This window comes from Hyperolius riggenbachi, chromosome 7 (assembly GCF_040937935.1).
Source record: "Hyperolius riggenbachi isolate aHypRig1 chromosome 7, aHypRig1.pri, whole genome shotgun sequence".
In the NCBI taxonomy this organism is placed as follows: domain Eukaryota; kingdom Metazoa; phylum Chordata; class Amphibia; order Anura; family Hyperoliidae; genus Hyperolius; species Hyperolius riggenbachi.
In genome coordinates, this window is record NC_090652.1 from 112956015 (window position 1) to 112981471 (window position 25457).

Consider the following 25457-nt stretch of genomic DNA (forward strand, 5'->3'; position numbering starts at 1 on the left):
TGGCTTTTATGCTACAAAGGGACCCTAAACTGAGAAGGATATGGATTTTTCCTTTTAAAATAATACCAGTTGCCTGAATCGCCTGCTGATCCTGTGTCTCTAATACTTTTAGCCACAGCCCCTGAACAAGCATGCAGATCAGGTGCTCTGACTGAAGTCAGACTGGATTAGCTGCATGCTTGTTTCAGGGTGTGATTCAGCCACTATTGCAGTCACAGAGATCAGCTGGAGTGTGTCCTAGTGGCTGCAGCACTGGTGCTTTGAGTCCGCCAGGAGAAAAGTGTGATAAAAATGTTATTTGTCTTGTTTATTTTTTCTCTTGACAACTGTTGAACCCACAAGGCAAGGCCATGCCTAGCTACATATCCAGTGGCTGTATGGTGTAATGGTTAAGGGCTCTGCCTCTGACACAGGAGACCAGTGTTCGAATCTCGGCTCTGTCTGTTCAGTAAGCCAGCACCTATTTAGTACGAAACCTTAGGCAAGTCTTCCTAACACTGCTACTGTCTATAGAGTGTGCCCTAGTGGCTGCAGCACAGGTGCTTTGAGTCCGCCAGGAGAAAAGCGTGATATAAATGTTATTTGTCTTGTCTAATTTTTCTCTTGGATTGAGCATAAATGGTAAATGCTAGGCCAGCTTCAGTTAGTACTGCTGTGGTACAGCAGTTAAGGTACTTGCCCACCACACAGTGAGACCTGGGTTCAAATCCCACCCATGGTAAATAGCTGGTTTTTGAAATACTGTCGTGCCCTGGCAAATGAGACCCTCCTCCCTCCAGTAGGAGGGAGGAGAAATAGGTAGAAGGGGAGGGAGGTCCAGGTATTAGAGCTGTTGGAACATGTTATATAACATTTTTCTAGCCAGTAGAATTTTTTTAAAATTATGAAGTTCGCCTTCCCATTGAAGTCTATTGGGGTTTTTTTGCGAACCGAACTTTTCGCGGAGGTTCGCGAACAGGGTTCGCGAACCAAAAATCGGAGGTTCGCGACATCTCTAGTATACCTGTGAACAAGCTCCGAGATGTAGATGTACTTTTTTCAATTTTAATAATAACAATCATCAAGATCACATGACCAAGGATAACAAAGGAACTGTTATAGATTTGTTTTCTCCTTAGTACTCAGTACGGTAAGAGCATCCCTTTTAATTAGCAATGATCCATTGTGTGTGTGTGCAAACACACTGGCTGTAGCAACACAGTCCACTTTATTGATGGTCCAAATCACAAACAGGGTAAAACAGCTAATGCATTTCAGACAAGTTGTCCTTATTCATTGCTTGATTCACTACACTACTCTGCACTACCTAAACCACAACACATCATTAAAAAATACAGAAAATACTGTTGTTTTTGGCTAACAGTTAAGCTTTGCACACAACAAGTATGGATGAGGAATTAGGAGGAACCCAGACCCAGGAGTGAGATCTAGATCTTCTCTTGAAATTCCTGGAGGTGGGAGGAAAGTAAAGGTTTGCAGAAGTCCAGTAAAGAACAGGAAAAGCTCCATTTTCGCTAAGCCTTCTCCAGCACAAATCCTTCTCCCTATGAAATAAAGCAGGAGGAAGAAGATTAAGACTTTTGAAGACAAACAACATTGCTGAAAACTAAAATATGCAAACAAAATGCCTTCTATTTTAAAGCCCATCTAAACCTTGGCAGGTCATGCTGAGCATTATGAGACAGGAATTTGCTGCTGGTGAATCCATGTTGTGGCAAATTCCATCCATATAAGTTGGTGATGAAAAATTGGCTAAATATGACCAGCCTCCCTAGAGGGTGGAACCTGCTGAGGAGTAGAGTTGCTGTACCTATAGGCTCTTGAGTTCTTGGTTGTGGTCTCCATCAATCTTAATTTAGTTGCAACCAAATCCGGGCCGAGGCAGAGGCTGGGTAAGCTCCTGCCTCTGGGTGCGTGGCTTCAAGCAAGAAAAAGAGAGGGCATCAGGGAGGGTAACATCTGATTACAATACTGGGGGGAGGGGGGAGAGCACATCTCACTACAATACTGGAAGGGAGAGGGGGCACATCTGGCTGTTATAAGGGGGAGGGTGCTGCCTAATACTGTATAGGGAACCAGCTGGCTATTGTACTGGGGTGGGAGCCAATATCTGGGACACGTTTGCTATCTGTACTGGAGAGGACACAGTTGGTGGGGCGCACTTTGGGTTCTGTGCCTCTAGTGCTGGAGAACCTTGTCCCAGCCCTGGTTGCAACAATAATTATGCAGTTAGATACAATGTGATTAGTTTAATGGCCTACCTGCTGAGAAGGGCATAAACGCATCTCGGCGTACGAACTTGCCAGATCCATCCAGAAAGTGATTTGGGTTAAACTCATAAGGTGTTTCCCACTGAGTCTTGTCATACAGAACAGATGTGAGGAATGGAATGACCTCTGTACCCTGCAAACACATTCACATTGTACAAGGCTTAAATGAGAACTCGGTGACCTGTCATTAGATTGCGCACTGAACAGGAATAACATTTGTAACTCAGATGGTTTTATCATATTCTGCCTTTCAGGAGTTATGTCCTGGAAAAAAGTTTTAATAAAAATTCAGCCTTCTCTCTATTCATCTTTATGATCCATGCTGTCTGAGTGAGGAAACATGAGCATCTCAGGAATCTTGCACCCCTTGCTCTAGTAGTAAAAGGGAGGGCATCATACTATGGCTGCCACTAATCTTTTCTTCAGATTTTTTGCCTAAGCTGTTTATTATGCAGAACTCTCCTCCCAGAGCATTCTGGGACACCAGGGGCCATATGCAATTCACTTTTTCACCTGAGTTTTCTCCTAGGTGATATTTTTAAACTCGTCAATAAAATGCATTTTAAGCCCCCAGAAGGCAAGAATATGCTGAAAATAATTTTAATAGTACTTTTTCACCAACTTTTTGGTACTTTTTTAGTTGCAAAGTTATATTGGAAAGTTATTTAAAATCAAAGATGAAAAATTATCTCCTTGGAGAAAACTCAGGAGAAAAAATTAATTGCATATGGCTCCAGGTGTTATTTCTGCTGACTTTGTAACAAACAATAAACAAACAAACATTCTGCAGTGATGCAATGGTCAGCAGTAAAGATGTCACCTTCTCTGGTAAATTTCAAAATGGAAATCAAAGTGAGCAAAGAGTTTACAATTGTCACTCACTAAATAATGTATCAATTAATATTGTAAAAAATAAACAATTTTGTCAGTTATATTCAGTAAAATTCCTCTTTTAACCATCAGTTGTGCTGATTTTCTAGTCTAGACTTGCCTAGGCAGTAATTTCCTAGCTAATTAACTATATTGGAGAATGTTACACAGCAGGATTCCTCTGTGCAAATAGAGCATAATTTAACTATGTAACAGCAAGTCAAGACTCCGGGGCCCATATGCAATTTATTTTTTCACCTGAGTTTTCACAACTTGTCATAAAATGCATTTTAAGCCACTGCCAATCAATAAAATACTCAAAATAAATTTGATAGTACTTTCTCATCAACTTTTGAGTACTTTTCCAATTGCAAAATGCTGCAAAGTTAGTTTAAAGAGAAGATGAAAATGATCTCCTAGGAAAAAATCAGGAGAAAAAGGGAATTGCATATGGGCCCAGGAGTTCTGGAGAGGTAATAGAGCAACAAGACCAGCAATATAAGAAACAAGCAGAAGATGTAGCTATGCAGATGAATTTGAAGATTCCGATGAGCAGATGGATTTCACAAATTTGTTAATGCTGCAAAAACTGTTAATTTGTGTCATCTATGTCTCCTTCTAAAAGGTGAGATTTTTTTGATTTTGGGATTTGTACAGTCTAAATTTGCCATGAGGTGAAGTTGGCTATTTGCCTTTTTACATCCTGCAGCATCCTTATCCCACAGTTCAGGCTACTTTCACACATACAGTGTCGCATCGCGTCACGGTGTCACAGTGTGCTCCCCCGCTACAGTGGTCATGTTAATCTCAATTGGCCACACTACCCACGGTGTCATGCGATGTGGCGAAAGTGCTTTGGACGACGCACTGCGGCGCAGACTCTGCAATGTGTTGCTGACCAGTACAAGCGGTACCATGAGGCAGGCAATTGCATTGCAGTCTAAAGCCCCATACAAACGCTCAACAGCGGTCTTTTATACAGCACAATTACAACTTTTGTTGTAAAACAAGTTGAAACAACTAAAAAAAGTTGTTTGCTATTGCTCACACAACTGATAAGACTGATAAGAAGTCAATCCAACATTTGGATCTATTTAGATTGTTGTGGTGGCAGTGCGGCATGCATGCACTGATCACCCGAAAAACAGTGAGGTACTTCCTGTCCAGCACGGAGCATGTTCAGGGGGCGGTGCTATGAATAACATGGCCAGCCTTTGACCTGAGCGACTGGAGCGGTCGCTCAGGGCGCCGGCTTCCAGGGGGGGCGCATATATTCATCTACTCTGGACTGGACCTGGCCGCATTTTTACCTGGCTGTGGGCTCCGATTCCATATGTGGCTGCTGTAGCTGTCCCCAGCTACACAGTGGACAAGCCAGAAAAGTAAGGTTCCCCAATTGCCTCCCGGTTGGGGAAAGGGGGTGGCAGGGCAGTCAATGGTGCCTATATATACACTAAAGGGGGGGATCTACCTATATACACTAAAGGGGGGATCTACCTATATACACTAAAGGGGGGATCTACCTATATATACTAAAGGAGGACCTGCCTATATACACTTGGGGGGGGGGGGGATATCTGCCTTTATACACTAAAATGGGGATCTGACTATATACACTAAAGAGGGGATCTTGATAGCACCTTTTCACCAACTTTTTCAATTGTAAAATGCTGAAAAGTTATTTTAAAGTGAAGATGAAAATTATCTCCTAGGAGATATCTCAGGAGAAAAGGGGAATTGCATATGGGCCTGTGTGTGCGCGAAGAGGATGAATGAGGAGGGGGCACCAAAATCTGGTTTCGCTCAAGGCGCTGTGAAACCTAAGGCAGGCCCTGATGAATAATACCCTGTCTGTGCACTCTGCCGTAATGTGCAAGGGGACATGGTGTGGTGCAGTTGTCCTTTTCTGGGCTCTCCTGCTGCAGGACAATTGCACCATATGTGAAACTAGCCTCAGTGTTTCCTGCAGTTTTTTCACAAAACTATATTTTCTGTACATATCTCTATACATTTTTCTATGTTTTCATGAAATATTTATAAGAAAAGTACATTTTCATAAACATTTAATTAAGACCCCTTTTACCTTTTCGTTCATCTACTTTTAGTGAGCATATATTTTCGCAAAAATTTGGCAAAAATGTATTTTACATTGTCAGATATGTCTACATACAACTTCTCAGCAACCATGCAGCACAATTTTTCAGTGGAAATAAAGATTTCCTGGATGAATTAATCTTAAAGAGAACCCGAGGTATGTTTAAAGAATGTTATCTGCATACAGAGGCTGGATCTGCCTATACAGCCCAGCCTCTGTTGCTATCCCAAACCCCACTAAGGTCCCCCTGCACTCTGCAATCCCTCATAAATCACAGCCGTGCTGTGAGGCTGTGTTTACATCTGTAGTGTCAGTCTCAGCTGCTCCCCCGCCTCCTGCATAGCTCCGGCCCCTTCCCCCGTCCCTTCCCTCCAATCAGCAGGGAGGGAAGGGATGCAGGCGGGGACTGGAGTTCTGCAGGAGGCGGGGAGAGCAGCAGACTGACACTATAGAGATAAACACAGCCAGCTCTGACAAGCTGTTTGTCAGCAGCATGGCTGTGATTTATGAGGGATTGCAGAGTGCAGGGGGACCTTAGGGGGGTTTGGGATAGCAACAGAGGCTGGGCTGTATAGGCAGATCCAGCCTCTGTATGCAGATAATATTCTTCAAACCCACCCCAGGTTCTCTTTAATATTAAGTGACCAAAATTTCAGTTTGGCCTGTGATTGTACTAATAAATTACCTTAGGAATGCAGTATCCCCGGAAATGCACATCCTTTGTTGTTGTGTGTGAGACACTCATAGGGACGAGATTACAGAACCTCTGCACCTCGTGTATCACTGCGTCAGTATACGGCATTTTCTTCCTATCATCAGCTGCGGGCATCTGTCCTGGTTTAATATGTGCCCGGATTTCCTCTTGTACTTTCTCTGCAGTATAAAAGTAAACGTATTTCATTAGCAGCACCGCAATACCTGAACATGGTTTCAGCATTATTATTTTCTTTCGCAAATAGCACATAAAAAAAGTAATGTTGTTTCATATGAAAGGTACATCTGAGTTGGCTATTATAAATACAGCAAAAATGCAGTAAGATAATAATTAAATCAAATGATAAAAGTATCAAACAGCAGAAAAACTGACCGACTCTCTCAAGGAAAACCAAATGTGAATTCAATTATGGCTTTAAGATGTTGCCAAGCTGTATGTAAAAATTTTTTTGGGGGGGGGGGGGGGCGGAAGGGGGTGGTATGATAAAGGTATAGGTCGGCAAATATGAAATGGAGTGTGCAAGATTGCAAGATGCACAAAGCTATTTTAACAACCTGCTGACCGCCCCTCGCCAATGGGCGTGGCCGCCGCGGCAGCCCCAGTACCGCCCAACGCCAACAGAGAGCTCTATTGGTGGGGAGAAAAGGGGGGCGGGGATCACTCATGTGCCTTGTTGTGCGGCCCTGCAGCTTGGCCTTAATGCTGCAGTGGCCAATTTACTGAAAATAGCCCTGGTCTTTAGGGGGGTTTACCACTGCAGTCTTCAAGAGGTTGAAGGAGTCATCAATCAACAAAAGCTCCCCCCACCCCCGCTCTCCTTGCCCGGGAAATCCTCCAGCCTCTTGCAGCTGACATGTCCTATCGCTGACTGCTCCGCTTGCAGCCCCCCCGGGGTCCCCGACGGTGTACAGGCCGACCTTCTCTAGTGCTCCTGCTTGAGCGCCATTGTCAATCAGGTCCCCTTTGTCCGCGGTGTACTTCACAGGTGCAGTACTTCTGCACCTGCGCAGTACACCACGGACAACGTGGGCTTGATTGACATCGGTGCTCGCACAGGCACAGTAGAGACGGCCTTAAAGAGTAACTGTCAGGCTGCAGAAGCTAATTTAAACCTCTATTCTCCTGTGTTAAACAGTTTAGAAGGAAGCCCAAAAGCAATTAGTGAAGATAAAAATCTCAGTTACCTTTGATGTGTGCTTATCAGCAAGTCTGTTATTCTTAAGAAGACGCAAGCCGCATATTACTGCAAAGCATTCTGGGGCTCTCCCCTCGGCTGCTAATGAGACGTTACAGCAGCTTGTAATCGCGTAGCACTGATAAATCTCCGGGCAGAGTACACTGCAGGAGTCAGCTATTGTTCCTAGCCACATGGCTCATTAATATTCACTGCACACTGTGTTATTTAGTACAAGCTTATCTGTGATCAGGAAGCAGGCAGGACATGACGACACATTTGACAGAAAAACATGGAGCCTGCCATGAGCTGTCAGGAGCATCTATCTCTGCATATACTATATACAAATTCTGTGAAATCCAAACGTGGACAGTGAAATGCATATGTAATGTAAGTACAGCCAATCTTTAGCTACTGATATATGTGTTTATTTTCTCTGAGACCTTATACCTAACAGCTCCTCTTTAAAGTCGCCCTCTGCATCAGTGGGGACCCAGGGCCAATGACTGAGCGCAGAGCTGCGGCGTGGGACATGTCAGCTGCAAGGGGCTGGAGAAAGCCCCGGGCAAGTAGAATGGGGTGGGTGGGAGCTTTTTTTGACTGATGACTCCATTAACATTAAAATGTTCAGTGATATACAGTAATAAAGCTCTTTTACATTAACTCGTTCAACATTCAACATTAATGCAGGGTTTAAAGGGAACCTAAACTGAGAAGGATATGGATTTTTCCTTTTAAAATAATACCAGCGGCGGTTTAGCAGGGGCACACATGCCCCTGCTATCTATGAGGTCTGAAGCGAGATTTATTCTTGCTTCAGACTCTCTTTAATGGCTTTGTAAAAAAAAAAATGTTGTTAATACTTGTATAACATGTTGTTTTCTTTGATGCAGCCGCTGTATCTAAATTGTGTTGCAAATTTCTTCTAAGGTGTGCATAGATTCTAGATTTGATTTTGTATAGTTGATCCCACAGGACAGGTACTTGTATCTATAGCTTCCGTTACATACTTACATCTGATGCATACCGATTCTGCTTTTCTGCTATACCTCACTATAACTAAGCCCCTTCCTAGCTGCTCCCTAAATAGTCCTAACGTTAATGGAACCTTACTTCTTTTCCTACTGTTACCTAACCATGACCTTTTCCCCAAGCCTAGCCATAACATACTCTTTGTTGTTCATAAATGATCTGAAACTCGTCTTTAGCTCCTACACTCTTCCCCTTATGGTGCCCATACACGATGCAATAAAAGCATTCGATTTTCCTGTTTTTTCAATCTAAATGATTTAATCAAGTGAAAGTAGAAAATATTTTTTTTTGGATCAAGAAATTCGAACGCTTATCCCGTTTTTTTCGACAAAATCTCATTGGACATGCTGGAAAAATCTTTATATTCGATCTAACGGAATAATCGAACGAAATTATCTAATTGAAAAAAAATGAAAAATTGTACCATGTATGGGAACCTTTAGATTGCTTTGCCTTTTACTCAATGCCCAGCCTTAACCCCTTCCTGGCCTCATACCTAACTATCTGTTACAATTTTCCTATGTCTCAGCGTAATCTTCACCTTGTTAATGATGTTTAACCACAGTGTAAAGAGCCACAGCTAAAAGTACCCAAAATACAGGACCAACCTGACTCAAAATTGTCACAAAATATTATATAAATTTGATTGAGAATATATAAATCAAGAGTAAAATTAATTAAAATGACTACAGGTTGTGTACTATTATGATCTATCAATAACTAGGTAATGGATAACAACAGGACCGCCAACTCTAACAATATGAAGTACAATTCCAATTTTCATAAACATATACAAAAAGCCAAGAATGGGTATCTTCAAAAAGTGAAAAAAAAAACAGGTAACAATAGGTTTGAATAGCCGTGTGTAACACTGTATTGATGAAAAAGGCAGGCTAGAAAAATATCTACAGAGCCTGAACAAAAGTGCAATAGTGCAAGAAGGAAATTACGATAGAGTAAAAAGTGCTCACGTGCTGATTCTAGGAGAGGAGGACCAGGGTACACCCAACGCAGACCGCCTTAATGCATCTCATGAGCACTCCCTCTTCTAGAAGAGGCCCTATCTCTATAATATTTTGTGACAATTTTGAGTCGGGTTGGTATTTTGAGTATTTTTGATTACTGACTCATTAGCACATCCCACACCATACCAGGCCTACAGGCCCGCATTTACATTACAGGAGCCTATAGGCACAAATGTCCTAGCACCTTAGACTTTGCCCTCCATGAACCTACAAACCCCCACCAAACTGCACCACAAGTGTGCTGGCTGGCCCAGCTTTCACCTCCACCCTACTTCCCCTGCCAGGCAAAGTTAGCCATCGAATCTGATCAGAGAGGGATCGTATGGCTGCCTTTACTGCAAACAGATTGTGAACCGATTTCAGCCTGAAACCGTTCACAATCTGTGGTGGTGGTGGTGGTGGTGCCGCCGCTCCCCCCCCCGCATACATTACGTGCTCCGCCGGCGTGACTCCAGTCCCCAGGTCTCCGCTGCTCTGTCTCCGCTCTGGTCTCCAGGTCCAGCATGCTTTACTTCTTCCTGCCCGGCAGGAAGTTTAAACAGTAGAGTGCCCTCTACTGTTTAAACTTCCTTCCAGGCAGGAGGAACTGAAGCATGCCGGAGACCTGCGCGGACACGGAGCAGCGGTGACCGGGGGTAGTCGCGCCGGCGGAGCAGGTAATGTATTGCCGCTCTATTGCGTCGGTCATCGGGCACTCGAACGCCACTAGCGATGCGCTCCCTACTCGTGGGCGATCAACGGTAATTTTCCGCATGAAGCGATCGACGGGATTGGACGAAATGGATCGAAATTCGGCGTGTAGCGCGAACGATTGGCAGCAGATTCGATCCCAGTGATCGAATCTGCTGTCGAAACGGCGGCAAATCCGGCCAGTGTATGGCCAGCTTTAGTGTATACATCTCATTGAGGCTACCTTTTCAATGGAAATATAATTCTTAAAGAGGAACTTCAACCTAAACAAACATACTGTCATTAAGTTACATTAGTTATGTTAATTAAAATAGATATGTAATATAATCTCTTACCCACACTGTTTTAAAAGAACAGGCAAATGTTTGATTTCATGAGGGCAGCCATCTTTTTGGTTGAAAGGAGGTGACAGGAAGCATGAGACACAGTTCCAACTGTCCTGTGTCCTGAGCACCGCTCCCAGTTGCTAGGCAACGTGAACAACAACAAAGGAAATCCCATCATGCTGTGCACAGCATCAGGAAAAAAAAAGCCCAGGCAGTTTTCTTTGATGGGTGGAGCTTAGCTAAAAATGCAGCTAAAAATGATGCTTTGGTAAGAAAAACAAAGTTCTGATGCTGTGAACCTGTTAAAGAAACACCAAGCCTTTTCAGTTCTGCTGAGCAGATTTTTAGTCCGGAGGTTCACTTTAAGTTCAGATACACTTACACTGTGCAAGTAAATGCGGTTCTATGGCATCACAAAATGTTCTCCTCCCAGTACATACAGGTACTCAGCATACCTGAATGTGTGAATGATCCCTTCTCCCTGTGAAATAAATGCGTCATTGCTGCCAGGATACAAAAGTATGATGAACGCAACAAAATATACTTCTTACTTTGTGCAGACTTTTGAACCACAAAGAGAGATGAGAATTCTGGGTAACATTGATACTAAGTCAAATGCTGTTGCCATGGTTTCTATCCAAAGTGCTTATAGCAGCTACCAACAAAAGGTGAACAATAATATTTAATAGAATTCAGTTGTAAAATGACTTGTTTAATGATGATCTATAGCTGAAGTCAAATATTTAAATACACTTTAACCTCCTTGCCGTTCTAAAAAATCCGGCAAGGAGGCAGCGCTGCACTTTTTAAATTTTTTTTTTTTTAAATCATGTAGCGAGCCCAGGGCTCGCTACATGATAGCCGCTGAGCGGCGGCATCCCCCCACCCACTCCGATCGCCTTCGGCGATCAGAGTATGCAGGGAATCCCGTTGAGAACGGGATTTCCTGCAGGGCTTCCCCGGTCGCCATGGCGACCGGGCGGGATGACGTCACCGACGTCATTGACGTCGTGACGTCAGAGGGAATCCCGATCCGCCCCTTAGCGCTGCCTGGCACTGATTGGCCAGGCTGCGCAGGGGTCTGGGGCGGGGGGGGGGGGCGGCTCGGCGGCGAGCGGCGGCGATCGTGTACTACACACAGCTAGCAAAGTGCTAGCTGCGTGTAGGAAAAAAAATTATGCAAATCGGCCCAGCGGGGCCTGAGAAATCCTCCTGCGCAGGTTACCCCGAACTGTGTTCAGGATAACCGGCAAGGAGGTTAAGGGCCCTTTTCCACTGCAGGCGATTGCAATACTCAATCGCAAAATCACAACACGCTAGCGATTTTTAAATCGCTAGAGTTGCTACTTTAAAGTAGGAATCGCGGTAGGTATTTTCCACTACCTTGATTCCATTTTTTTGCAAAGTGCAATCACTTTCGGGGGCGATTTCGCAATGCAAATGCATTGTACATGTAAAATCACAATCGCAATTGCTTAACCAAATGAATGAAAATCCACAATTGCAATCACTAGCGTTTGTGCTTAGCGAATGCGATTGATAGTGGAAAAGGGCCCTAAAGCTTACTTCATACCCCCATCACAGATTTTATAAAAAACAAACAAACAAAAAGAAACTCTATAAATCTGAAACATTGTTTAAAACATCTACTTTCTGCAGGGCAAAATACATTTTTTTTAAATGTTTACAGTCAGATTTTTTGTCTATATGTGTGCATATCATAATTCCAGTAGGTCACAAGGTTACATACATGTTAACTGTGCTTTTCGACACAGATGGAGAAATTGTGTATAGTGATGTTAAGCCTTCAAGAAATTAGACAATAAGATAATTTGCTTTCCTAGAGTCAACATGTTGATATAAGTTAAGGCAAGTCATCAAATTCACTGCCTTTTTGCTTCATGTAAAGGGAAAAAGCAAGAGAAATCATCCAACATGTCAGACACAAATTCAGGACCTCCACAAATCTGGTTCATACTTAGCAATAGTCAAAAAAAAGTGTAAGAATTTTGTCTTCTAAAAAAGTTAATGCTTTAAATGATATGCCAAATTTATAATTTGTAAGATGTAGAGGGGTTATAAAGCGAGTTTAAAGAATTTACCCTAAGACCCACTATTCAATTAACCACTTGTGGACCCACCCTTTACCCCCCCTTAAGGACCAGCGCTGTTTTAGCTGATCTGTGCTGGGTGGGCTCTGCAGCCCCCAGCACAGATCAGCGTGCAGGCAGAGCGACCAGATCGCCCCCCTTTTTTCCCCACTAGGGGGATGATGTGCTGGGGGGGTCTGATCGCTTCTGCCTGCCGGGTGTTGCGGGGGGGGGGGCACCTCAAAGCCCCCCTCCGCGGCGAAATCCTCCCCCTCCCTCTCCTACCTGCCCCCCCCTGGAGATCCGGGCTGCACAGGACGCTATCCGTCCTGTGCAGCCAGTGACAGGCTGTCTCCTGTCACATGGCGGCGATCCCTGGCCGCTGATTGGCCGGGGATCGCCGATCTGCCTTACGGCGCTGCTGCGCAGCAGCGCCGTACAATGTAAACATAGCGGATTATTTCCGCTTGTGTTTACATTTAGCCTGCGAGCCGCCATCGGCGGCCCGCAGGCTATTCACGGAGCCCCCTGCCGTATATTGACAGGAAGCAGCCGCTCGCACGAGCGGCTGCTTCCTGATTAATCAGCCTGCAGCTGGCGACGCAATACTGCGTCGCTGGTCCTGCAGCTGCCACTTTGCCGACGCACGGTATAAGCGTGCGGTCGGCAAGTGGTTAACTGTTGCTCCAAGTCCTGAGTTTTCTCCCAGGTTATATTTTCATAACCTTATCAATAAAATACTTTTCAAGCCAACAACAGCAAGCGGGAAAGTATTCAAAATAATTTTGACACTACTTTTCACCTACTTTTTAGTACTTTTGCAATTGTAAATTTGAAAGTGTTATTATATAGAGACGATGAAAAATATCTACAAGGAGAAATCCCAATGGAAAAATGCAATGAATAAGGGCCTAAGTGCTTTTAATTTTCTCATTTCAAGTGTGCATTATATGTTTTTTGTACTGAACTGGTACAGCCCTACAACTATGTAGCAGGAGGAGAGCAGAGATAAGAATAAGCTGTAACGTTGTATTCACACATCCAAAACATACACCATTTAAGTAAACTAATTTTCCAATAATTTTGTTTATGTAAGTGGAGAGTATGTCACTCAAGCATAAGAACAACAGCTAGGCAATCTGCAAAGCATGTCAAAGTGTAAATAAAGCAGACAACTCAAAGAAATCAGTTCTTTCTTTTAAATGTTTTCACTTTCTAATTACTGTATAATCATACACTTACTTTGTATTTCTGGATATTTCATCATCAGTAACATGGCCCACTGAAGTGTTGTAGATGTTGTTCCTGTCCCAGCTGTAAAGAGATCAAAAGCTGCCATAGCCAAATTTCCATCATTAAAGTACTTTTCGGTCTTGTTTGAGGTCTGAAACAAAGAAATCAGATTGTATGCTTAGCTGTCTAGCCTTTACACATTTGTTTCTAATTCTCGGAGTATAATATTTATTTCACATACTTACACTACTTGAGCACTTTATTAAGAACACCTGCCAAGGGCGTAACTAGAAATCACTGCCCCCCCCGCCCTCTTCATAGCATAAATTGGAAAGGCGGGCCAGGCAGATATAAAAACAAAACATACTTTCAGTATAGGTAGCCTGGTCTATTTGCTCCCAGTATAGGCAGCCTGGTAGTTACCCCCAGTATAGGTAGCCAGATATAGTTGACTCAGTTTAGGTAGACAAGTAGTATAGGTGTCCCCAGTATATGTATCCAGGTATAGGTGCCCCCAGTATAGGTAGCCAGGTATAGGTGAACCCAGTATAGGTAGCCTGAAGGGGGGAGCAGCAGGCACACACAGCAACAGGGAGGGGGGGGGGGGGGGGCGACTCCCCTCTCCCTCATCTTAGGCCCTTCAGCATACCCTCCTCCAGAATTACAGTAGGTGGCCAGGCACGGAGACTCACCTCACTGTCGCCTTCCATGCACTGGATCTTCACGCGTTGCTGGTCTTCTCTGTCTTCACCGCTATCTCTCTAATTCCTGATTAAAGATTATTATTGTGTTTTCACTGTACATACACATGTTAATCTTATCATGTCACATATTCAGTAAAGTTCCTCTCTAATGCTGGTAATACACAATGAGATTTCTCAGTAGATTTAATGTCCGATCGATTTTCCAATTGTTTTTCCGATCAATTTCCATTCACCTTTATGAGAAATTGATCAGAAAAACGATCAAAAATCATATCGGACATGATGGAAATTATCTATCGAACCATCTGTCAGCCAAAATCATGGTGTATTACCAGCATAAGGCTGGGTTCACACTATGGCAAAGTAGTATTTTATTGACGGATGCAGTGTACCACTGACAAGGGCCACTGCAGGGTCCGGGGAGTCCACAAGTGACTTAAATGGGAAAATGTGAACTAGTCCATAGGAAATTATTGGATCATTGCATTATTATTATAGTCCTCAACCACATAGTATGAAATGAGCCTTACAGCACATCACAAGTACAAGTAAAAAGTAGTGAAATGAAGCCTCTGGTATTAAGTGATGAAAAAGGTGTTGCAGTAAAGTCCGTTATCTGGCACAGGTGGGGATTTCTTGATGCCGGATATGTGTTCTTGATGCTTGCTTGAGCATTCGAGCAGCCAGGCCTAAAATTAACATTAATCTCCCTCCGTAGATGAAATGCTGACCAGTGTGCAGCTTAACCTACTTAAAGAACCATAAAGGGTATGTCCAGGCTCTGTAAAAAACAGTACACTCCGGACAACGTGGACTTGATTGACAGTGGCACTCGTGCATGCGCAGTAGAGGATGACCTCACGAGGTCGGCCTCTGCAGCGGGGGGACTGGGAGCCAGTGGCTGAGAGCAGAGCTGTGGCATGGGACATGTAGGCTGCCAGGGCCTGGAGGAAGCACCGGGTAAGTAGATCTTAGGTCAGGTCAGAGGACATACCAGGGAGCCGTTCGAGGATGCAGCAGAGCAGCCGGCAGCTGCAGGAGTGAAGAGGACCAACCCTCAAAGTTTTTGTAAGTATTGTTGCCGCTCACTGCTATGCACAATTAGAAAGGAACTCCCCCATCCCCACCATGTCCTAATTGTTGCTTGAGATTTCCATATGTCTGAGTTCCAGATAAATGGGACTTGTACCATATATAGATACGCGGAGAAAGTTTAGAGGTGAGCATTTATAAGCAAAGATTATATCACTAGGACCTCATTTCTCAGGGAATTGGACTGCATCTCTGAAAACTATTTCATGCAGTGATCCAGCACATAGTAAATGAGAGATGTACCTACCTGATCCTGTTCTTGCTTCAGAAGATACGCATCTATGTATCCAGAGATATCATTCGCATTAAACTCCTGCCTTTGTTGCTTAATACGCTTTGAAAGAAACTCATTGACCTCACTAATGTTCTGTGTGAATTTCTTCTCTACTCGAAAAAAGGACATGATGCGAGGGAAATAGTTATACAGCTGTGGAGACAAATTAATTGTAATTAGGACTTTATACTAAAATATTTGAAATGACAGTTAAAGGACCACTATTGCGAAAATCATAACATTTAAAATACATGTAAACACAAATACGAATAAGAAATGTGCTTCTCCCAGAGTAAAATAAGTCATAAATTATTTTTCTCCTATGTTTCTGTCACTTACAGTAAGTAGTAGAAATCTGACAGAACCGACAGGTTTTGGACTAGCCCACCTCCTGATGGAGGATTATCAGAGTTTTGTTTATTTTGAAAAGCACTTAGTGAATGGCAGTTGCTCTGTCCAACTGCCAAAAAATTGTGCAGCGAGCAGGGAGGCTGGCCAGCATCATTGTATAAATCCGTTTCAGAAATTGTCTTTATGAAGAATAAAATCCTTGTTGAGAATCCCCCATGAAGAGATGGACTAGTCCAAAACTTGTTGGTTCTGTCAGATTTCTGCCACCTACTGTAAGTGATAGCAATGTGGGAAAAAAAGTAATTTATGGCTCATTTTAATCTGGAAAAAGACATATTTTTTATTTGTACATGTTTACATGTATTTTAATTTTACAATTTTTCGCGATAGTCCTTTAATTTTTAGGAAAGTGGTAGTGACAGTGCTTCAATTCATCCGTCCAGTCCCAAACCGGTTCATGAAGGGACTTTAAGGATTTGCTTGATGGGCTAAATAACAATGCATTCAGCATGCAGTTTACAGACACGTGAAGTGACAAAAAGAATTAAACAGGAATGGTTTTACAGAATGCAAAACTGTCCCAACATGTATGAGGGCACGGTCCATGGCAGAAGCGGTTATATTTCCTATATTGCTGCCTCTCACTGATGTGCTTTTAACTTGGGCACCTCTTTCTCCTATTGTACATACAGTAACTAAGTTAACTCCTTCTGCTACCGACTGCATCCGCAAAAATGCCTGGAGCAGATTAGCATTTCATGAAACTGCTCCCCCTCATCCTTTTTTAAATAAACTTTAATTTTTTTAAAGAGCAGAGCAGAGCATGATAAGTTAATAACAAGTACACAAAACATTCTCAGCTTACATAGAAGAACACCATTATATAGTACCCAGTTATATAGAGCAAAAATTGGTTTAACGCAGTGCACACACACAACGCTTTAGGGACCAAGAAGAATGTTGGCACATTGTAAAAACCCTATCGCCATAGCAACACCAGTATACAGCAGGGATCTTACCACTCATCCTTGGTGACAAAGGTTTAATATTTCTTAATTTGGAATTCTTTTTAATGGAGGACCCCCTTGTGTTCTGAGCCTGATAGAAAAGAGGCAGCAATCAATTGGCCTGATCCAATTCACTTTTTCTCCTTTTAGATCATTTTCATCTTCTGTTTGAAATAACTTTTCAGCACTTTGTAATTGAAAATGGCTCTGCTGTTCTGAGTGAAAATATCGCCCGGCTAGCGACAATCTGCTTGTTGCTAGCTGTCTGTTTACCTGACGCTTTTCATTCAGCCTCCTCCGCATTGCTGCCTCCATTACAGCCCCCCCCCCCACCGCTCCCCGCCTCTGCTAGCTTCCTCCATTCAGAAGCCAAGCCATGACCCAGTGGTCCCCAATATACTATCCCTGGTGACCGGTGGTCCTCTATAAGTATCCAGGTGTCTAGTGGTCCCCTATATATCTATATATTTTTCTCTGATGTCTAGTGGTCTCCTTAAAGCAGACCCAAACCAAACATTTTTTTTAATTAAAAATATTTAGTTGCACCACTCTGACACATACAAAGATAAATAAACACTCCTTCAACCCTATGAGCATTTCAGTGCATACTTTTCACCCTTTTCTTTCCATAACTAGGGTTATACAGGTGGCAGCCATTAGCAATTCCTCCTTTGCTGGACACCATCTACTTTACCAGTTTGCCGGATTTTGTCCCAGCGATTTGAAAGGAAAGGAGGGGTTTCTCCAATAAATGTAAAATATTTTATATTTTGTCATCATGCAGCTGAAAAAAGGCTGCTATTTATTATTATAATTTAGAAAATAAATATTATTTCTGAAATCTTGTATTTTTAATTTGGGTCCACTTTAAGCATACAATTTAACCTCCTTAGCGGTAATCCCGATTCAAACTCGGGACGGAAGTCTGAAGCTCAGAGCGGTAATCCCGTGCCTGAGTGAGTTATATGCAGGAGCTGCTGCAGATCTCTCTGTGGTAAGTTTTTTTTCTTGTTTTAAGGGTCTAAAAGTTTGCGAAATCTGGAAATAATCATAACAACAGGGAGGTTAAAAAGCCGCAAGTTGATATAATAATTGCAGTATTTGTATAGCGCCTTTCTCCTGTCGGACTCAAAGCGCTTGCGAGGCAGCCACTAGAGCGCACTCAGTAGGCAGTAGCAGTGTTAAGGAAACTTGGCCAAGAAACTCCTTACTGAAATAGGTGCTGGCTTACAGAACAGGCCGAGCCAAGATTTGAACCCAAGTCTCCTGTGTCAGAGGCAGAGCCCTTAACCATTACTCTATTCAGCCACTACACTGATATCGCAAAATATTGTTAATATTTACCGATATTTTACTATGACCTAACCTCTCCCTACTCTCACAAAGAACCTTTCCCTGGTGGTGCCTCGCCCTTAACCCTTCCTTAGAGGTGCCTAACCCTTAATTCCCCCCAGTGGTGCCTAACCTTTAACCCTACTCCTGGTGGTTCCTAACCTTTAATCTCCATCCGCAGCGACAAACAGCGGCTACAAATTGTAGTGGCTATAGCGGCTATACATTAAAAATAACAGCTACAAATAGTGACTAGAAATAGCGGCTACATATAAAAAATAGCAGCTGCAAATAGCGGCTACAAATTGTATTATGTTATTTTCATTAGAGTTCCTTTTTAAATAACTTAAAGGCATTGGTTTGCGTACCTCTTTTTTCATGGCTTAATGTATGTAAGCAATAGTTTTGCTATGAAGTATAAGTATACCAGATGGGAGTCTGAAGAAGATAAAAATTATCTGGGAAGCAGGAAAAAAGGGGCGCCGGCTGAGAGTGAACGATTTGGGTGCCGCCATAGACTAATGCATTTATCGCTAATATGGCACACAATGCAGAAAAAAGGGTGTGGGCTAAATTTCGTTTTCAACATTAGAACATTAACCACTTCCGGATTTCCGGATTACAGCCTGATCTGTGCTGCGGGGGCTCTTCAGCCCGCAGCACAGATCAGATAGCAGGCAGGGCGGTCAGACTTCCCCCCTTTTTTCCCCACTAGGGGGATGTCCTGCTGGGGTGGTCTGATCGCCGCCGCGCTACTGTGCCTAGCAGGGGGGGGGCTCCTCAAAGCCCCCCTCCGCAGCACTATTCCTCCCTCTGCCTCCTTCCCTCCCTCCCCTCTTCATTATGGGCTGCGCAGGACGGAAATCCGTCCTGCGCCGCCTCAAATAGGCTTCAGCCTATCAGAGGCCGGGGATCGCCGATCTCCTCTACGGCGATGCTGCGCAGCAGCGCCGTATATATGTAAACAGCGGAGAAGATCTTCCCCGCGTGTTTACATTTACCCTGCGAGCCGCGATGGGAGGCTCGCAGGGTGTTCACGGAGACACCCTCCGTGAACTGACATGGAACGGCTGCTCATACGAGCGGCCGTTTCCATGGAAACCACTTCAGGATTCAGGGGCGTACTTATGCGTATGCAGAATCCTGAAGTGGTTAACGTTTTTGAAATATGTTATTGTCTTATAAACTTGCAACGTTATAGTTTTTGTCATATTTTTTTGTTTGTATGTACAGATTTTACGTTATCAGTTACATTATCCTTTCTATGTGTGTAAGAGTGTTTTTGCAGGGGGGATGGTTAGGGTTAGGCACCTCCATGGGGAGTGGTTAGGGTTAGGCACCACCAGGGGGTGGTTAGGGTTAAGCACCACCAGGGGGTGGTTAGGGTTAGGCACCACCAGGGGGGTGGTTAGGGTTAGGCACCACCATGGGGTGATTAGGGTTAGGCACCACCATGGGGTGGTTAGGGTTAGGCACCACCAGGGGGTGGTTAGGGTTAAGCACCACCAGGGGGTGGTTAGGGTTAGGCACCACCAGGGGGGTGGTTAGGGTTAGGCACAACCAGGGAAGTGGTTAGGTTTAGGCACCACCAGGGGAGGGTTCTGTGTGAGAGTAGGGTTAGGTTAAGCTGTATTCTTTAATTATGTAATTTTGGAGGACCACAGGCTTTATCCCCCCTAGTGAACAGGTTATTTTGTATAAATTAGGCCACTGCAGCTTTAAGACCTTGCTGCAGGGCCTTACAACCTAGCACACAAGTGATCCCCCCCCTTTTCTGCCCACCAAGAGAGATTTCTGTTGGTGGGCTCTGATCCCTGTCAGCATGTTTGTTTTTTCTTAATAAATATTATTGTTATTATCTTTTATTAAAAAATTGAATTTTTTTGAATTTTTCTTTAATTTACATTCCCCACCATCCCTCCCTCCCCCGCCAGCCAATCCCAGCGATCGGCTCTAATAGACATCAATAAAATTTCTATGTATATGTGCGCTCACTTGCCCAGATTCCTAGAAACAAATTATTAAAAAATATACAAAAATATAAAGAATATAAAAATGACAACAAATTTCAGTGTTAATACATCCACATATGACCAATTTTAGTCCATCAATTAATTATGTGTCCATGGATCGCAGCACTAGTCACCAAGCATATGATGTATATTCCAACTTTCACCAAGGTACTGCGCTCTCATGCATCAAAAATCTTCCTCTGTGTAATAGTGTTGCTCATATAAAAACAAACAAAAACAAAACCATAGCATGATACTGTATGAAACTTTTCCCCCATGCACCCAATGCTAGAAAACAGGCTTCCATATATGCTTCCACCAGATGAATAAGTATCACAGGTCCTCACCATATATCATGGCTGCCAGGTAACAGAAAGCATTAAAAGCACCATAAATCTCCAAGGTACCCACACTTCTTTCCAATGCACCACACCTTCCACAAAGACACAAGTGGCCTCTCACCTTATGCTCTGCCGTCCAAATTATAAGACAGCACGCCCAGGGCCGGCCCGCCCATGAGGCGGGGTGAGGCGGGTTCCTCAGGCGGCAGGAAGTGGAGGGGCGGCACCACTCCGTCTCCCTTCTCTTCATTGCTAGACTGCAGCTAGCTCAGACCCCATTTGCCCCGCCTCCGTCAACTCCGCGGCTAGTTCAACTTTGTAGGATGTTTAGTTCCTTCTCTCCTGTCCCCCCTCCTGTCTCTCTCTCTCTCCCCAGTCTCTCCCACCTGTCTCTTCCTTTTCCTTCTCTCTCTTCCCACCCGGGGCTTCACGTGGGACTTGGATCTCTGCCGCATTGGGGAGGATCGTATCCCTGACGCTGCTGCTTCCGCCACGGCTGCACTGCCGCCACGGCTGCACTGCCGCCTGGGGCAATCAGATGCTGCCAACTGCCCGATGGCAGTGCTCTGCTCTTCCTTCCAGGCAGGCTCATATCATGGGGATCCCAGAGACGGGAGGCGGGCCCACCGCTGCCTGCGACCATGTCAGCCACTGCTTCCTCTTGGCTGCTCTGCTCATCTCCCGAGTCCCGACCAGCTGGGCCACCCAGGCACACCATCCGAGAACACCAGGTATGGATCTTACTTGCACCTTCCGCTGCGGTCAGTACACCATCCCTGCCAGCTGCCAGTGTCTCTCTTCCCCCGTCTCTCTCTCCTTCCTTCTCTCTGACTGTCTCTGCTCTCTCTCCCACCTGTCTCTCTTCCTTCTCTCCTGTCCCCCCTCCTGTCTCTCTCTCCCCTGTCTCTCCCACCTGTCTCTTCCTTCTCTCTCTCTCTCTCTCTCTCTCTCTCTCGTCAACCCCTCCTGTCTCTCTCTCTCTCTGCTCTGTCCCTCCCTCCCTTCTGTCTCTCTCTCTCTCTCTCTCTCTCTCTCTTTTTGCTCTGTTTCTCTCTCTGCTCTGTCCCTCCCTTCTGTCTCTCTCTCTGCTCTGTCCCTCCCTTCTGTCTCTCTCTCTCTCTCTCTCTCTGCTCTGTCCCTCCCTTCTGTCTCTCTCTCTGCTCTGTCCCTCCCTTCTGTCTCTCTCTCTCTCTCTCTCTCTCTCTCTCTCTCTGCTCTGTCCCTCCCTTCTGTCTCTCTCTCTGCTCTGTCCCTCCCTTCTGTCTGTCTCTCTCTCTCTCTCTCTCTCTCTGCTCTGTCCCTCCCTTCTCTCTCTCTCTCTCTGCTCTGTCCCTCCCTCCTCTCTCTGCTCTGTCCCTCACCCCTGTCTCTCTCTCTCTCATTGCTCTGCTCTGTCCCTCGCCCCTGTCTCTCTCCCTCTGCTCTGTCCCTCCCTTCTGTCTGTCTCTCTCTCTCTGCTTTGTCCCTCCCAGCGGTCTCTCTCACCTGTCTCTCTCTCACCTGTCCCTCTCTCACCTGTCTCTCTCTCACCTGTCTCTCTCACCTGTCTCTCTCACCTGTCTCTCTCTCTCTTTCTGCTCTCTCTATGACCTGTCTCTCTCTCTCTTTCTGCTCTCTCTCTCTGACCTGTCTCTCTCTCTTTCTGCTCTGTCTCTCCCACTTGTCTCTCTCTCTCTTTCTGCTCTCTTTCTCTGCTCTCTCTCTCTCTCTCTCACCCATCTCTCTCTCTCTTTCTCTGCTCTCTCTCTCTGTCTGCTCTGTCTCTCCCACCCGTCTCTCTCTCTCTCTCCCACCCGTCTCTCTCTCTGCTCTCTCCCCCCCATCTCTCTCTCCCACCTGTCTCTCTCTGCTCTCTCTCTCTCTCTCTCTCTCTCTCTCTCTCACTCTCTGTTTATCTCTCTCTCTCTCTCTCTCTCTCTCTCTCTCTCTCTCTCTCTCTCTCTCTGCTCAGTCTCTCCCTCCTGTGTCTCTCTCTCTCTCTCTCTCTCTCTCTATTTTTCTCTCTCTCTCTTTGCTCAGTCTCCCCCTCCTGTGTGTGTCTGTCACTCTCTCTCTCTCTCTCCCCTCTCTCTTCGGTCTCTCTCTCTCTCCCCTCTCTCCCCTCTCTCTTCGGTCTCTCTCTCTGCTCAGTCTCCCTCCTGTCTTCTGCCTCCTGTCTCTCTCTGCTCTCTCTCTCTCCGCTCTCTCTTCCTTCTTTATGTTTCTGCCTCCTGTCCTCTCTCTCTCGCTCTCGTGTGTCTGTATATGTGTGTTCACAAGGTGGTCACTCAGCCAGAAATACATTGGAAATATACAGGGGGATCTAACTATATACAAGGGGAATCTGACTATATCTGACTATATACAATGGCTGTGTACAGGGGGATCTGGCTATATATAGGGGTGATCTGAATATATACATTGGCTATATACTAAAGGGGGACTCTGGCTATATACTAAAGGGAGATCTGGCTATGTATACTGTAATTGGGTATCATGTTGGTTACCTATCCTAAATGGGGGGTTATATAGCTACCTATACTATAAATGGGGAGTTCATCTGGCTACCTGTGCTAAAGGGGGGGATTATCTGGCTACCTAATTGCTGCCACATTATATATATTTTGGCAAAACACTGCTGTTGCATTGTGTATTTTGTAGGGAAACACTGCCTATACTGTGGCTATACTACACTACCTAAACTGGTGGTAATAATCCCAGGATACCTATACTGGGGGCACCCATATCTGACATTACCCGCCGTGGCATGCACTGGGTGTCAAATGCCCTAGGTACACCATTGGGCACCAGGCATAACGAGGAAGTGATTGGCTGCTTCCTCAATTTGCCTGCAGGCTGCAGTGCAGACTCTGCAGTGAAGTCCTGGCTGTGACGCCTCCGTGCCTGCACACACCGTGAGTCATTGACTCGGCCGGCCGGACTGTGTCAATCGGCTGGAGGAGGGGGGTTATCGGGGGGGCTCCTTCACGGTCTTTGCCTCAGGCAGCAGAAAGTCCAGGACCGGCCCTGAGCACGCCACACTTAGTTTATCTCCAGCAGGTAATCAGCAATCCAGCCTCACCAAGTGGATCAACAACACGGAGCAATGCCAGTTCTTGTTTAGCATAACCAATCAACTAAAGGAACTCCTCATAGCGTAAAACCATTCATGTATTAAAATTTTTAAAAAGGTAGTGCACTCACATGTTCCAGAGTAAAAAAGACCATATCATAATACAATTTCCTCCAAGCCGACCCTCCACGCCTGTAACTCCTCCCTGCGTGTTTTGTATATGCATACTCATCAGGAGCTGGAGGCGTCTGGCTAGTCGGCAGCTTAAATACCATTCTTTACTTACAATTCACTCAATCGTCACAAATTCCCTTTTCCAATATGGCCGCTCATCCACTTCCGCCAACGTGACCCAGCGCCGGTGAATTAATGAATGAATGCGGTCTGTTACCTGGCAGCTATGATATATGGTGAGGACCTGCGGTACCTATTCATCTGGTGGAAGCATACACAGAAGCCTGTTTTCTAGCATTGGGTGCATGGGGAAAAAGTTTCATACAGTATCATGCTATGGTTTTGTTTCTGTTTGTTTTTATATGAGCAACACTATTACACAGAGGAAGATTTTTGATGCATGAGAGCGCAGTACCTTGGAGGAAGTTTTAATAGACATGAGCCTATGAGAGCTGATTGCTCTGTGAATCTGCCCAGGGGACAGTCGAGTGACACGGCTGTCACCAGTACAGCACTGCCGTAGATTGCAGTGCTGTACCATGTAAATAGATGGTGGTTTCGCTGTCTAACAGTTTCCTAGCGGCGATCGCCATTGGGAGACTGATGATGGAGTGGAGCTGTAACCAGCAGCGGGGATGCGGCGGGGTCCAGTGGCATGACCACCGCCGCTATCCCCGCCGCACACACTATCAGGTCGCCGCAAGCAGGTCTCTCTGCCATGCACAGGCTCAGGGCTACACGCGCGCCCGGCGGCAGGACCTTTCTCTTCTGAGGAGATGGGTCAGCTGATCCGGCGATCAGCTGACTCCAGCCAGCCAATCACACACTGACTTTGGTTCCAGCCCCCTGGGCGGACTAGCTGAACATGCCTTCTGCATTTAAGCATGGAGAGGTCAGTTGCTCAGTGTCTGCTGTTGCGAATACTTTGTGTTAGCGCTCAGACCTTTGATAGCTATAATTATAACTGAACATATTGATGGTTTATTGTGTATGACCCTCTGCTTGTATTTCTGATTCTATCTGATCTGTTGCCGATTTCCTGCCTGTACCTTTGACTCTGATTTGTGCCTCCTGATTCTGTACCTTATCTGTCCGACCCGTTACCGACCTCAGCTTCCTCTTTGACTACGATTTTGTACTGCCGCTAACCGATCCTTACCGACTTTGCCTGTACGACCATTCTACTAGTGATAGTCCCTAAAGCCAGGGGGCTATCACATAGAAGTACTCCTGTATACTGTGCATTAATCACCTGTGATCACACTCTTATTAAAGTACTGATTGTGTTAGTGAGCCTTCCGCTGATCTACTATCAGAAAGATACTGATTGCTTTTGTCAAAATATATCTGCATTGGTGGTGATACTGCAGATCACCACTTAATCAGATATTTATGCTCTCGCTGACACCTTGTTACAGGAGCTCCATCATTCAAGCGGAGTTGCGTGCGCAGTGGCGAGATCTCCTGCAAAACCCCACCCCAGGACTTTACGACAATTGGCATTGAGTGGTCCCGGGGCTGCCGCCACGTCTACCCCAATTGGCGTGGAGCGGTCGTTTAGTAGTTAAAGGCGTGCATGAAAAAAGGGTGCAGTGAAA

The 25457-nt window shown here is 45.0% G+C and overlaps 1 protein-coding gene across 1 annotated transcript in view; it reads right to left on the reverse strand.

Annotated features, from left to right (window-relative positions):
- Nucleotides 1-1162: 1162 nt before the first annotated feature.
- Nucleotides 1163-25457, reverse strand: part of LOC137524536 (cytochrome P450 2K1-like) — a 70615-nt gene continuing 46320 nt past the window's right edge. The window contains exons 5-9 of the mRNA XM_068244523.1: nucleotides 15564-15743; nucleotides 13530-13671; nucleotides 5921-6108; nucleotides 2262-2403; nucleotides 1163-1544 (exon numbers count right to left, since the gene is read on the reverse strand). Coding sequence (XP_068100624.1) covers nucleotides 1357-1544; nucleotides 2262-2403; nucleotides 5921-6108; nucleotides 13530-13671; nucleotides 15564-15743 — 840 coding nt within the window. The 3' untranslated portion in view covers nucleotides 1163-1356. The remainder of the gene's footprint in view (nucleotides 1545-2261; nucleotides 2404-5920; nucleotides 6109-13529; nucleotides 13672-15563; nucleotides 15744-25457) is intronic.